The 12,402-nt window shown below is 44.3% G+C and overlaps 4 protein-coding genes across 4 annotated transcripts; 2 read left to right on the top strand and 2 right to left on the bottom strand.

The window, feature by feature from the left end:
- Nucleotides 1-288: 288 nt before the first annotated feature.
- On the bottom strand, nucleotides 289-2,247 carry APL5_2 (AP-3 complex subunit delta; the record flags this gene model as incomplete). The annotated part of the gene is made up of 1 exon (XM_033575683.1): nucleotides 289-2,247. One exon carries the CDS (start codon nucleotides 2,245-2,247, stop codon nucleotides 289-291), a length of 1,959 nt encoding a protein of 652 aa, XP_033421538.1.
- A 93-nt stretch (nucleotides 2,248-2,340) lies between these two features.
- Nucleotides 2,341-3,566, bottom strand: APL5_1 (AP-3 complex subunit delta; the record flags this gene model as incomplete). Its single annotated transcript, XM_033575682.1, has 5 exons — nucleotides 2,341-2,607; nucleotides 2,784-2,880; nucleotides 3,238-3,307; nucleotides 3,356-3,474; nucleotides 3,556-3,566. 5 exons carry the CDS (start codon nucleotides 3,564-3,566, stop codon nucleotides 2,341-2,343), a joined length of 564 nt encoding a protein of 187 aa, XP_033421537.1.
- A 791-nt stretch (nucleotides 3,567-4,357) lies between these two features.
- On the top strand, nucleotides 4,358-5,371 carry ATNIH1004_011115 (uncharacterized protein; the record flags this gene model as incomplete). Its single annotated transcript, XM_033575681.1, has 3 exons — nucleotides 4,358-4,465; nucleotides 4,517-4,723; nucleotides 5,153-5,371. 3 exons carry the CDS (start codon nucleotides 4,358-4,360, stop codon nucleotides 5,369-5,371), a joined length of 534 nt encoding a protein of 177 aa, XP_033421536.1.
- Nucleotides 5,372-9,135: 3,764 nt separating this feature from the next.
- On the top strand, nucleotides 9,136-11,236 carry ATNIH1004_011114 (uncharacterized protein; the record flags this gene model as incomplete). The annotated part of the gene is made up of 4 exons (XM_033575680.1): nucleotides 9,136-9,140; nucleotides 9,193-10,588; nucleotides 10,645-10,963; nucleotides 11,088-11,236. 4 exons carry the CDS (start codon nucleotides 9,136-9,138, stop codon nucleotides 11,234-11,236), a joined length of 1,869 nt encoding a protein of 622 aa, XP_033421535.1.
- Between the last annotated feature and the right edge of the window lie 1,166 nt (nucleotides 11,237-12,402).

Below are 12,402 nucleotides of genomic sequence, written 5' to 3'. Positions count from 1 at the left end.
GTCCATGCCTTTGTTAAGTACTATTGGATTGGCAGCTATTTGGACCTCTCATCAATATCTGTAATTTAGTCGGGCGTTGCGTGTAACTCCAGTAAGGCTAGTTCAGTCTTAATGCCACTTTCTACTACCCAACCGAAAATGCGATCCGGGGATAGTGTTCAAATCACGCTTTGAGTTTCGTACTATACACTGAGTTCGCACCAAGGAAGGCTGCGGGAAGTTTGCACACCCCGAAACGCGCAAGGATGACTCCAAGTCAGCTCCAAGGAATTAATGAATGGATTAAAACTAACGCTCGGGCTGTACCGATGTCGACCGCTTCCTCAGCCTTTTTTTCTTAGTCATTGCTGCAGGCGCTTTTTGGTTGGCACAATCGCCTTCCACGATATCTTCACGGTATAATGGATCAACACCCCTATGAAGCCCACTAACCCTAGACTTTTTCACTTTCCTTTTCTTCTTTACCAATGTTCCCTCAGCTGGGTGCTCATGTGCACGAACTCGCTCAGAAGCCCTTTGCATCTCTAAACGCAACCTCTCAACCTTCTGCATTGCTACAGCCATTTCAGCATCATGCCCAGGCAGTCCAGGGGTTTTTCGGTTGCTTGGGTACACGCCTTCTCCCTCCAATGAAAGGTGTTTAAGACCACTGGAGTCAACCTGGAGGGGAGACCGCTTGACCATATTTAATTCGTCAAAACTCCCTGCATCCGATAAATCATCACGTCCAATTGTCTCATCAGAGGCAATATGATGTTTCTTAGGGTGTGACCCAAGCGGCCTTCGATGATCACGAGAAATGGAACCTGTGTGATGGATTCTCCCATCATCTAGTTTGAGATCAATTATAGGAATAGAGTCAATATCAAGCTCATCACCATGTGACCTGTTGAACGGTTGGTAAAAGTGGTTGGGAGTACTAGGTGATCTATCATCAGCGCCAATGTAAAATGGGTCATCTTGATTTCTTTCTCTGCGCTCCACGTTTCGCTTTATCACATCAGTCCCTTCATCCACAAGACTGGCAAAGGAGTCCTGATAAGAGTCGAAAGTCGTATCAGATGATGTGAATCGATCAAATGGTCTGCTAAGTACCGACGGACTATTAATATAGTAGAAATCCTGAGTGGGTAGTTGGGTGCCAAGCCTAAAACACTCCTCTGGTCTGTTGCGGAATAGTCCGTAAAGATTGTTGTTAAATGTTTGATTTAGTAAAAGGCGGTCCGGCAATGGAACCTTCCTCTGGGCATTAGTTGCCACCGGGTTTAGTTCAAGGCCACGAAACAAGCTCGGAATAATGGAAGACAATAAAAAGGGTTCATCGCCCAGTTCGCAGTTGCCTGGTTGGATTGCATCTGTTGCTAAACGCACGACCTCCAGAAATTCGATGGCCCTCTCTTGCACATCTAAATCTGGATGAGTAGATAGAGTTTCGAGAAATACCTGCACTTGAGCAAGTAAGAGAGACGTTTCATATAGCCGCTTCGCATGCCAAGTTTCACTGTCATTCTGTATGAGGCTGACGATAACTTTAGGAATAGCTTGTATGTATAGAGAAAGAGTCCTTGCTGGCAATGATATACTTGACATATCTACCAATGACTGTAAAGTCTGTATAGGGGACGAGAGGTGCGTCGCATATTCACCGACTACCCAAGCGAGAGGTCCCAGAATGCCATCGACTGCATCGGATAACACGAAAAATAGGGATTGTCTCTTGTCAGTTAGGAGCAGGGATTCGGCAGCTATAGTGGCTTCCCTGCGAACATCCATAACTCGAACAGCAACATTGCGTATTTCAGATCCGATCCGGAGGGCGATGTTTTTCCTGGTGACACTTGTAACATCCTGGTGTGTCATAAATTCGGAAAAGGGCCCTTCGCTGGCTGGAGGTATCAACGTCACTAATTGCCCTAGGATTTCCACATACCACACGAAGTCGGGCAGGTCTGAGTAATTGTTATGCGAGCACATGTCCAAGATCCGATGGAGGACTTCAACAATGTAATCAGCCGGTAAAGCAAACGATACACTGTGTGATTCCTGCTCCTGCAACCCTGTGTCCTCCCATCCGCTATGCATACTTTTTCGAACATCTGTATGACCGCCCTTGATCTGGCGTGCATCAATGAGCTGACCAGTAAGTCGATTCACCATTTGTTGTAGAGTATCACTACTGATCATTCGTGCTGCAAGCTCAAGGGCTTGCAGCCGGATCGAAATATCTGGATCTTCCAGACAGCTCATGATGACATCTTGATGAGTCGAAACTAAGGTAGGGTATGAAGTCACGATTCTATTATAAGAGAGAAGCGCAACGTACTTGACTTTGCTATAACGTCAATGCCATTCCACACGATAAAGCAAAGGGAGCTCACGGTTAGGATCAGAATCCGTCACTATCATGCCTCGAAGCTTCCCAACGCAGAGGCTTACGATCTCTTCGTTCTCATCAAGTCCCTCATTACCATTCAATATGCCTCCTTGTATTATACCATTGATGCATTCGTAAAGTAACGACATGGCGGTGGTTGTTTCAATTATATTCATCAGTGGCCGGAGAAGCTTTCGTATCAGCCGTGGTTCCAAAGGAGTCAAGGTCGCGAACTAAGTTTATTAGCAGCGAACAAACCCACTGTACTGAAATGAAACCCTACAAGTTTTATTATCTTTATTGCCATCCAATTGTTGCCTCCATCTACTAACAAATCGAAGAGCCTTGGCGCAAGGGGTAGGAAGTCGTGTGGTCTTCTCCATCCCAACTCGCACACAACATTGATAACTGCTGTAGTAACGCTGCTATCTTCTTCATCATCCATGAGACGGTCCTTGATTTTGGGCCATGCTAGCTTCAATGCTTCTGGGTAGACCAAAGCAAGTCTATAAAGACACACGACTGCCTTTTTGCGAACCACAGCATAAGAGTGAGACAGTCGCGATAAGACCTCCGGAAGTAGAGATATGGCGAGAGAAGGGGTAATGATGTTGGGCAGTGTTATTAAAGGCAGCGCCATGTTTGAGATATTTGATGATATTAGGTCCTATTGCGTGACTTCATTAGACCAGAAGAAAAAAAAAAAAGGACAGATATAGATCATATTAATCCAAACCTTTTTCAATAAGTTTGTGGCTAGCATCAACACTTCAGTATCTGGTCTGAAGCTCTGAACAGCGGCTAGGTAGCCTGCCCGTTTTTGTAGGTACTTAGTGCAGGACATGACTTCTAGGACATGAAACGAAGCCCAAGACATATCATAACCAAACATCTCCAGGTATATCAATTTCAATAGCGCAGTAGCTTTCTTGTCTATGCACGTCAGTTCTGATAAGGGCTATTACGCCGCAATGCACATACCCATGTCCTGTGACTTGATCTCAGCCTTACATTCTCGAAGACTATCCTGCACATAGTCCTCCTCTGACCCCTTATGGTTTCTTAGACCTTTGATGAGGTCAAAAAGAGACTTCTCAAACCTGGTAACCAGCGGTGTTTAGCAACTGTAGCCATGTAACTAAGGAGAAATACTGACATTGTAACTCAGTCTGCTGAATTACGTTGCTTTCATTCCACAAGAGCAACTGGAGTCATATCAGAGAAAGAGAGGGGTGAGCTGATAGTAGTTCTTGAGGATGATTATGTATTTGTAATTCAAAGATATTATTGTTATAGTAGGAGGCGTACTAGGTACATATTGCTGCAAAAAAGTGAGTAGCCTGTGTTTAAAATAATTAACTACACATGGTCCTTGGCTTAAGGTTCCAATTCTTATTGTATTTGATTACATGACCTTTGCCGGATTCACCAGATTTACCTACAGATTACGTAGTACATAGTTACATACTGTAACTAAACGGGTACGGAGTACCTAAGGTACCTAGTCTGGCAGATAACCGCTTCCACATCGGGTTAGATCAGATACTAGCAGGTACTCGTCTATGTGCTGGTTGACAATCGGAGTACTGTATGCTATTAGCATCATAATACGGAATATGGAGTACGAGTGCTCAAATATCCATTCCTTTGATTTTTGAAACTTATCTTTGCCAACTGCTGCGTATATTGTGCACATCCAGAACGAGCATAATGGCCCATGTTACTCCTGAACCCCCAACTATCCACAGTTCAAGTCCACCCGCAGCTCTTCATTTCTCGCAGCAAGCCCCTGTAATTCTAAGTCAGCAACTTGGCTTGGAGAGCAACCCAATCTATTCTCTGATATGCAATAAAGAGAATCCTGATAAATATGGCATAATCCAGCAGCTTTTCTTTTCTTGCCTGCAATCCGGTAATGATCAATCGGCTTTGTTATGTCTTGATCAGTTAACGCTACGGTTTGGCCCATCAAATGAGAAAATAATGAGTCTACGGGGTTTGTATGAGGAGGCGGTTGCAGAAAACCAGTCTGATCTTGAAGAATGTCTTCGAAGATATGACGTATCGCTCTCAGAGAACCCAGTGAATTTGGTCTGTAATGATAAATTCAGTGGTGGTTCTACTGCTGACGTTCTCCAACAGCCCATATTAAAGCGCCGTGTTGCGTTGTTGCGAACAATAGGGAAGCCAGAGCTGGCGATTAGCAGCTTAGTGGATTTCCTGAATGCTGTCCCGACCGATGCAGAGGCCTGGTGTGAACTCGCAGAATTATACTATGCACAAGGGATGAGTTCACAAGCAATATTCAGTCTCGAGGAAGCTCTCTTAATAGCACCTAGTGCCTGGAATGTATGTTTCGGTACTAGCTGGCGTATTTTGCATCGAGAAAATAATTGACCCTATTCTTTAGATTCATGCTCGATTAGGTGAACTCTTATATATCTCCGCGTGTTTTTTGAGCATGGAAGCCTCTAGCCAATACCTAGAGCGCTCCATACAATATTTTTGCAGGAGTGTCGAGCTTTGTGAAGATTATTTGAGGGGTTTCTACGGTTTGGCTTTGGTATGTTACTGTCATCAATACCAATTCCCTCACCTGTAATAGTCGTCACTTTATGACTTCCCCCCCCCCAATTTTTCGTCTTTTTGCCTATCGAGCGCTGTTGGTTTCAAGTTAAAATCATAGGATGCTTATCAATGTCCCAGTTGCACTGAGGTTACCTTTCCTATGAATGTTGTATGATAGCTGACTCACCCTTTTTATATATCTCGTTTTAGGCTACTTCCACGTTTTCAGCTATAAAACACCGAAAAGGTCATCTGCAAGCTTCATTGCCGACAGTGGAAACACTTTCCAATATTGAAAGATTGAATACTTTTGCAAAACATGGTCTGGAGGCTATTGTGAAACGGCGATCCCTGAACCGTCAACTTCGGGACTATGCGCAAGGTGAGCTCATGGCAGCGAAGGAGCTGCTAGGTCACATGCAGCAATAAAACTAAGGAAACTGGCCGATATAAACCTGTCTGTTTTCAATCGGAAGTTACCAAAGAGAATAAATGTCCAGACTGTATTTGGTTGAGACAGTTGACGGAACAAAAGAAAAAAGGACAGGCAGAGCGTTTACAATGCATGAAATGGCTCAAAATGCTAAGAGCACTTCAAAGAACACCCACCCCAAGAATTGTGACTGCTGGTGATATTTATAACAGGTCTTACAATGCTTGACACCAGGGCTTTATGTGAAACAGAATAGGGAAGAATTCTCAGCTAGACTGTTTGTTGTACTATTCCATCAGGATTATGTAGCATACCTACTTACTAGCTGTCCTAAATACTTAACTACAGTAAAACACAGATATAAGCAACACCTAATACAAGAAAATTTCCAATATATGCAACGGGACATGGTGTCCAAATTGATTTTACATATAAAATTTGCTTAATACTCCAATATTAGATCGTTGCTTAATTTTTCTTTATCTCCTATACAAATTTGCTTATATTAGAGTCACAAAATTGCTTATTCAGACCCCCCGCATTCCACTTCAAAATGGTCGAGGTCGCAACGTGCTATTTTAAAGCACAGAAGGCTGCCCTTCGAGCTCAATACAATCTAAAGCCTTATCTCTCACTAGCGGAGCTTTCTAGGTGGTTTCAAGGACATATAACCAGCCGATTGACCGCTCCTCGATTAGCCGAATCCTTTCCTCCCGGTTTGCCTTGACGATATTAAAGCGCATCAAGCAGAAGATAAGCAACGCCGTACAGAATCCTGGCCAGAGCTGGAAAAGGCATTGTTTGACTGGATAAAACGGGCTGAGGGAAAGATAATAATATCTCAGGAGGTTATTCGTCGAAAAGGGAGGGAGTTCTGGTCGGAGGTCTATCCGGAAAAAAAGATGCCCCAGTTTAGCAATGGCTGGCTTCGTGGCTTCCAATCACGCAGGAATATTAAGCAGAGAAGTCTATTTGGTGAAGCTGGAAGTCTATCTGAAGATGCAGCTAGTGAAATGGTCTTAATCCGGCGCGTCCTTAATACATACGCGCCTCAAGATATCTTTAACTGCGATGAGACAGGTCAATATTAGAAAATGATCCCAGACCGGAGTTTATCTACATGCTCAATTCCTGGCCGCAAGAGAGAAAAGGCCCGAATAACTGCACATTTTTGTTGCAATTCAGATGCTTCAGAACTCCTTCCCATCTGGTTTATTGGAACAGCTAAACGGCCAAAAGCCTTTGCTGCAGCTGGTATAAATATTGAGAGTCTTGGCTGCTATTGGCGCCATAATAAGAAGGCGTGGATGACTGGTGATATATTTAAGGAATGGCTTCTTTGGTTTGATAAGAAGATGCAAGGCCGAAAATTTGCTCTTTTAATAGACAATTTTTCTGCTCATGAGGCTGCATTTGAGGAAATAAACCAACAATTACAGAATACGGTAGTTATATGGCTTCCAGCCTGGTCAACATCAAGATATCAGCTGCTTGACCAAGGGATTATCCGTACATGGAAGGCATATTGGAAAAAGCAATGGGTTTTATATTTGATGACTCAATATAACCGTGGTTTTGATCCACTGTCTACTATGACTGTTTTGCAAGCAATTCGATGGGCAATTTCTGCCTGGGAACTTGATCTATCTAAAGATACAGTCAGAAACTGCTTTAAAAAGACTCTTTCTGTTGAAGATAGTAATGAGCTTATTGATGAGCAACTTATAAACATAAATGAGATAAAGCAAGGACTTCAAAATCTAAAGCTCTCAAATAGTATCCGTGATATTATGGATATTAATCAGTTTTTGAATCCTGCAGACGAGCAGGTTGATGATAGTCTTATGGACATTGATTCTGCAGTTTTAAGTCAGTTTGCACCAGCCGAAGCTGTGGATAGTGATGAGGATGGGGATATACAGCCTCTACCAAATAATTACAGCTACAGAGGCATTAGAGGGCTAGTATACATTGGTCCTTTATCAGGAACAGCAAATTGATGGAGATATGGACCTTATCCGGCTTCTTATACGCCAGGAAAGGCTCCTTCTACAGATAAAAGCTCAAGCACAGCGCCAGGCTGATATCCAGTCATTCTTTACCTGACCATGCAGTATATGCCTTGTATCTAATAAAATAATTATATTGATCAATATAAGCGTTCTTCTATTCAGTATGGTGCAGTAGAGTAATATGGTGCTATCTATCTATATATATATATATATCCACTTTTCCAATTTAAGCAAAATCCTAATATAAGCAAATTTAGAGCCGAGCCACTTTCGTTGCTTATATCCGTGTTTTACTGTACAAGGGACCTGATGATCAGCAGAGGCGTGCGGAGCAAGTGACCCCATAACCAGCCTAACTGAATAGGTAGGAAAAATGACAAGAATGATACCGTTGGTCATTCAAATTCAGTAGATTGGGCCCTAGCGCCAAAGCACGTCTATTGGTATGTATATATGCTATGTGCCAGTAAAATAAATGCTCGACCAGGACACATGGCAGATATCGGATCTGATCCTTTAATGCACATTAATCTTAAGCTTGAACATTATGTGAACAAGGATGTAAGTAGTATTTGAATAAATATCCGCAGCTGAAATACAGCTGCTGGTTTATGGAATAGCTCTGCTATGAAACTTGGATTGTTGTATGTAGATTCAATTACTACCCTGGCCCGGCACTTTCTGTACTCTGTACTTTGCAATCATGTTTCTTAGGCATGTTAAGGTATTCTTCTTGTTTCTTTCAAGCTTACAGCTGGTCATTGAGAAGGTAATAACAATCATAATGATTATATATAGGGTAAAGTTGAATTGTATATAAGCTGTGGGATTCTTCCATACATGCGGAGTACTATTGTACGATTTGGACTCCACGTGGAGCAAAGTCTTCTAAATATTCTCTTCCTTCATGTGTGTGGGTGGTTTATAGATTGATTGGGCACTTGCCGTTTGGGCAGCAGTCCAGAGGTACTAAATAGGTAGTAGAATGTACCACTAAGCTATTGGCGAAAAGATGCATGCCAGCTCAGTGCCTTATCCCCAACGAGGAATGGAGTGTCGGAATGAGCGCTCCGTACATATTGTCAAAAAAAAAAAAAAAAAAAGAAAGATCTGAACCGAACGCAATGCAAAGAACGCGGGAAAAAAAAAAGGGAGGATTGACACAATACTGATACTTTTATTGCTCGGCCTGCCATGCCCAAATTCTGCCATCAGGCCCAAAATGACACTGTTTGGTCAGGTATTCAATTAATGCCCCTCTCCTTCCCTTAGTTTATTCCTTTCATTTCTGTTTCCCCTGGTTCTTTTGTATTTCCCACATTTTTAAAATATTCGTTGCCTCTTAATAGGTACTGTCTTCCCTTGATGGGACTGATTTTGTGCTTGACGGACTTTGCTCTATTTTAACATATTTTGATTCCGTCTCTTGTCCATTGACCTTAGCACTGATTTTACTATATGGCTTGAGGCATCAAACCCTCCTGTTCAATTCAGCAATTCTCAACATAGATACTTAAGGGTGGTGGGATCTATTTTCATGGCCTCAAGTTCAATTTATAGACCATTCCTTCTCTCTAGCAACAACTTTTAGTTTTCATGGGGTTTTTTTACTCCACCCCTATTTGATCCAGCGAAGCGCGCTGTGCTATGACGAGGACCGGAACGCTAAGAATAGTTATTGAGATCATTCTCATTTAAATTGACCTGGAGAATTCAATAGCTGGGAGTCTTTCGACCCAGTGACATCCATGACGTGAGCCAGTGTATTGTAACATCAAGATCGGCTGATTTTAACTACCTACCAGGTTTAATATCACGATTGGTCCTAGTCCGCATGGCTCGGACCATTCTTCGTTTTCTGATGAAGAGGATTCTTCTGGTGTTCAAGTCTCCCCGCCGTCTGACTCGGGGAGTCATGAATACCAGGATCCGTACGATGAATGGGCCCATCTACCTTATCCGGACGAGTTGAAACCATCTGATTCCGCTTCTCGACCCAGAACATCACACCGAACTCGTAGCCGCAACCCCATCCATGGCTCCTCCTCAGGCCGCCGCCAATCCGTCGCGAGACGCCATATTATGCAGGAACGAGAGCAATTTTCCCGCCATCCCCGTCGCCGCCCTTCACCCGATTCCCCAGAGAGTGTTGACTCGGCTGATGAATATGGCGGTGCTTATGGACGAACATCACATGACAGAAGGCTTTGGCCTCCTATGGCTCAAGGCTCAAGCTACGCCCATAGTTCCTCTCCCGGGCCATCATATGTCTATCCTAATGGTGCCCTACCGCACGGCCCATTGGCACAGTCAAGCAATTTCCACCCTCCTTCCGACCAGCTCATAAGGCTAAATCATCATGCGCAAGGCAGCCAACCAACTCCATACAATAATTCCGTTTATCCATATAGTGCTCAACTGCAGCAGCACCATGGCCCTTCTATACCGCCATTCTTCATGGATCATCATCCCGGGCACCGCACTTCAGCATCTCCTCATAACCGAGACGATGGACATAATGCACCCCAGCACCAGATACCGCACCCTTTCCAGTCACACGGCCAATCGCCGTATGGTGGCTCTCCAGTGAATCCTCATGATATGATTCCTTACGGACCAGGGGGTTACTACCCTTTCAGAGACCCTTATACCATGGTCCCAGGAATGATTCCACGCTATTTCAGTTCGTATCCTCGCGTGCCGTCTCCGAGTCACGTCCAATCGAGTGGGTCCCCTGGACCTATGGCAGCAGACGCAGCAAAAGACGAGGCCATTGCAAGGCTAGAAAAGCTAATCTTGGAAGAAAGAATGGAGCGGGAGGCGCGGGAAGCGCGTGAGGCTGCCAGGCAAGCTGTGATTGAACAGGAAGCCGCGGAGCAAGCTGCCAGGGAAGAGCGAGCGGCGCACGAGAAGAAGATAGTGGAGGAAGCTGCTTCTAAAGCTAGAGCGGAGGCCGAGCAAAAAGCTGCTGAGGAAGCAGCAAAAGCAAAAATGGAGGCAGAAGAAGCAGCGGCGGCGGCGGCAGCGGCAGCGGCAGAGGCAGCTACTGAGGCAGCCAATGCGGCGGCAGCGGAAGCAGTTGCGGCAGCGACAGCTGCGGCGTCAAATAAACCACCCCCAGAGAAGAAAAAGCCTATAAAATTTAAGGACGCTGTTGGGAGAAAGTTCAGTTTCCCTTTTGACTTGTGCTGTACTTGGCAGGTAAGGCTCGACCCTTCGCTGGCATAGCATTGTGTTTGACTGTGTTCCCAATCTAGGGCATGGAGGAGCTTATACGACAAGCGTTTCTTCATATAGAGATTATTGGCCCTCACGTAGCTGAGGGACATTATGACTTAGTGGGTCCTAATGGTGATATTATATTGCCGCAAGTTTGGGAGACTGTTATAGAGCCCGACTGGACTATAACAATGCACATGTGGCCTATTACAGAGAAGCCAAAAACGCCCGAACCAGTTCCGCCACCGGAACCTCCGGTCTCGGAAGAACAGACTACTATTGATGCTTCTACAGTACCCGAAAATGCAGCCATCGCTGTTGTTCCTGAGGAGTCAAAGAAGAAGCCCGAGTCAGCAGGTATGTATAACGGTCTGCCTTTTGTTATTTATATTTATCTTGATTTCGGATGTTTTCATGTTCTTTTCAATGGACTTATGCCTGTTTCTGCTCTACTTGCAGCTTGTCTAACTTGCTTATATAGGTACAAAAAAGCCGCGGACGAAGGCCCCGGATCCTGGCGCTTTTGCTATGTGGATGGTGGGCAGTAATCGCCTGAGATCAAACAAGTCTTTAAAAGTGGGAAAAAAGCCTAGAGTAATACAACACGGGAACTCTTGCCGTGTTATGTGATAGAGTTGGAGCCTCAGCCTCTAGCAATTGCTTTAGCTTTGTGCACCTCATATAGATGTGGTGATTGCGAGCCACATAGCTTGTAGGCTTTGTCGCCTATCTATTCCACCACGTCATTGAACATGACTCTGCTGAGCAGAAAATGACAATGCAAATGTGAGGCTTGGATGGAAGAAGTCCCTTGTAATTGGAACATTGGGTACACATTCCACAAGCACTTGGAGGCAATTGAGACTAAGGGCTGAAATTTCCAAATTTACTCTATCTCGAGTTGCTCTAGGGGGCATGGCTTTTCCTCTCGCATGTCGGGATTGGTTTCTCATGCCTCAAAGTATAACAAGTTTCTTTCTAATTCAGCTTTATATTTGGTACCCTTAATTTTTCCGAGCAATGAGCGTTATTGGCCCTCGCGACTATTAAAATCTCCAGGAACGGGAGCTACTGAGTATGAAATGAATACTGTAAGTATTGTGAATTCTCATCATGCCAACGATGTTAAGTAACGACTCTACTTTTTGGTCATAAACATATACGACGTGATGGAGGCCGGGTAATATTTATAGAACTTTCTGGGTCTGTACGTCTACGATACCTTAATAGCCACTTTTTTAAACGTAATTTATATGAGCCGTCCATTGCAATCTATTAAAAATCTAAATACATATCGCTAGCTCCATAACCCCACTATGGGACAAGGGGCTTCCAGTCAAGTTCTTGATTACCAATTGTGTCGTCTATAAGGGTCTCAGACATAGTACTTATTTCTTTCGTAGAAATATGACCACAGGGATCAGTGTCAGCGTTGCATCGAGGTTGTACTTTTTGTGCGGCGGTGAGTAGGATAGGTTTTCGTGGAATTGGTGGCGCTACTTTTCTGTGTGGTAGATTTGTGTGCAAAGGGGCAGGAATCCCAGTCTTTGTCGTAGTCAAGTGTGGGATTGCCTGGCGTTCAGTGCTTGACCGAATTGGAGAATCCGAGACATTGGCCCTTGGAGGAGGCGGAGGGTTCAGTGCAGCTCTATTTTCTCTATCTGAGTTTGCCCTGGCATGAGCAGGACCGAAAGCAAGGATCCAGTCAGAGTTGCTACTGGGAGAGAAGGGATTCGAGCTGCGGTCCAAGTTTAAAATGTATCCGTTGCCAGGAGGTTTCACAGTTGATTTCACAG

Source organism: Aspergillus tanneri (assembly GCF_003426965.1).
Source record: "Aspergillus tanneri strain NIH1004 chromosome Unknown AapTan_8_pilon_pilon_pilon, whole genome shotgun sequence".
Lineage (NCBI taxonomy): Eukaryota > Fungi > Ascomycota > Eurotiomycetes > Eurotiales > Aspergillaceae > Aspergillus > Aspergillus tanneri.
This window is presented reverse-complemented; position numbering and strand designations above follow the sequence as displayed.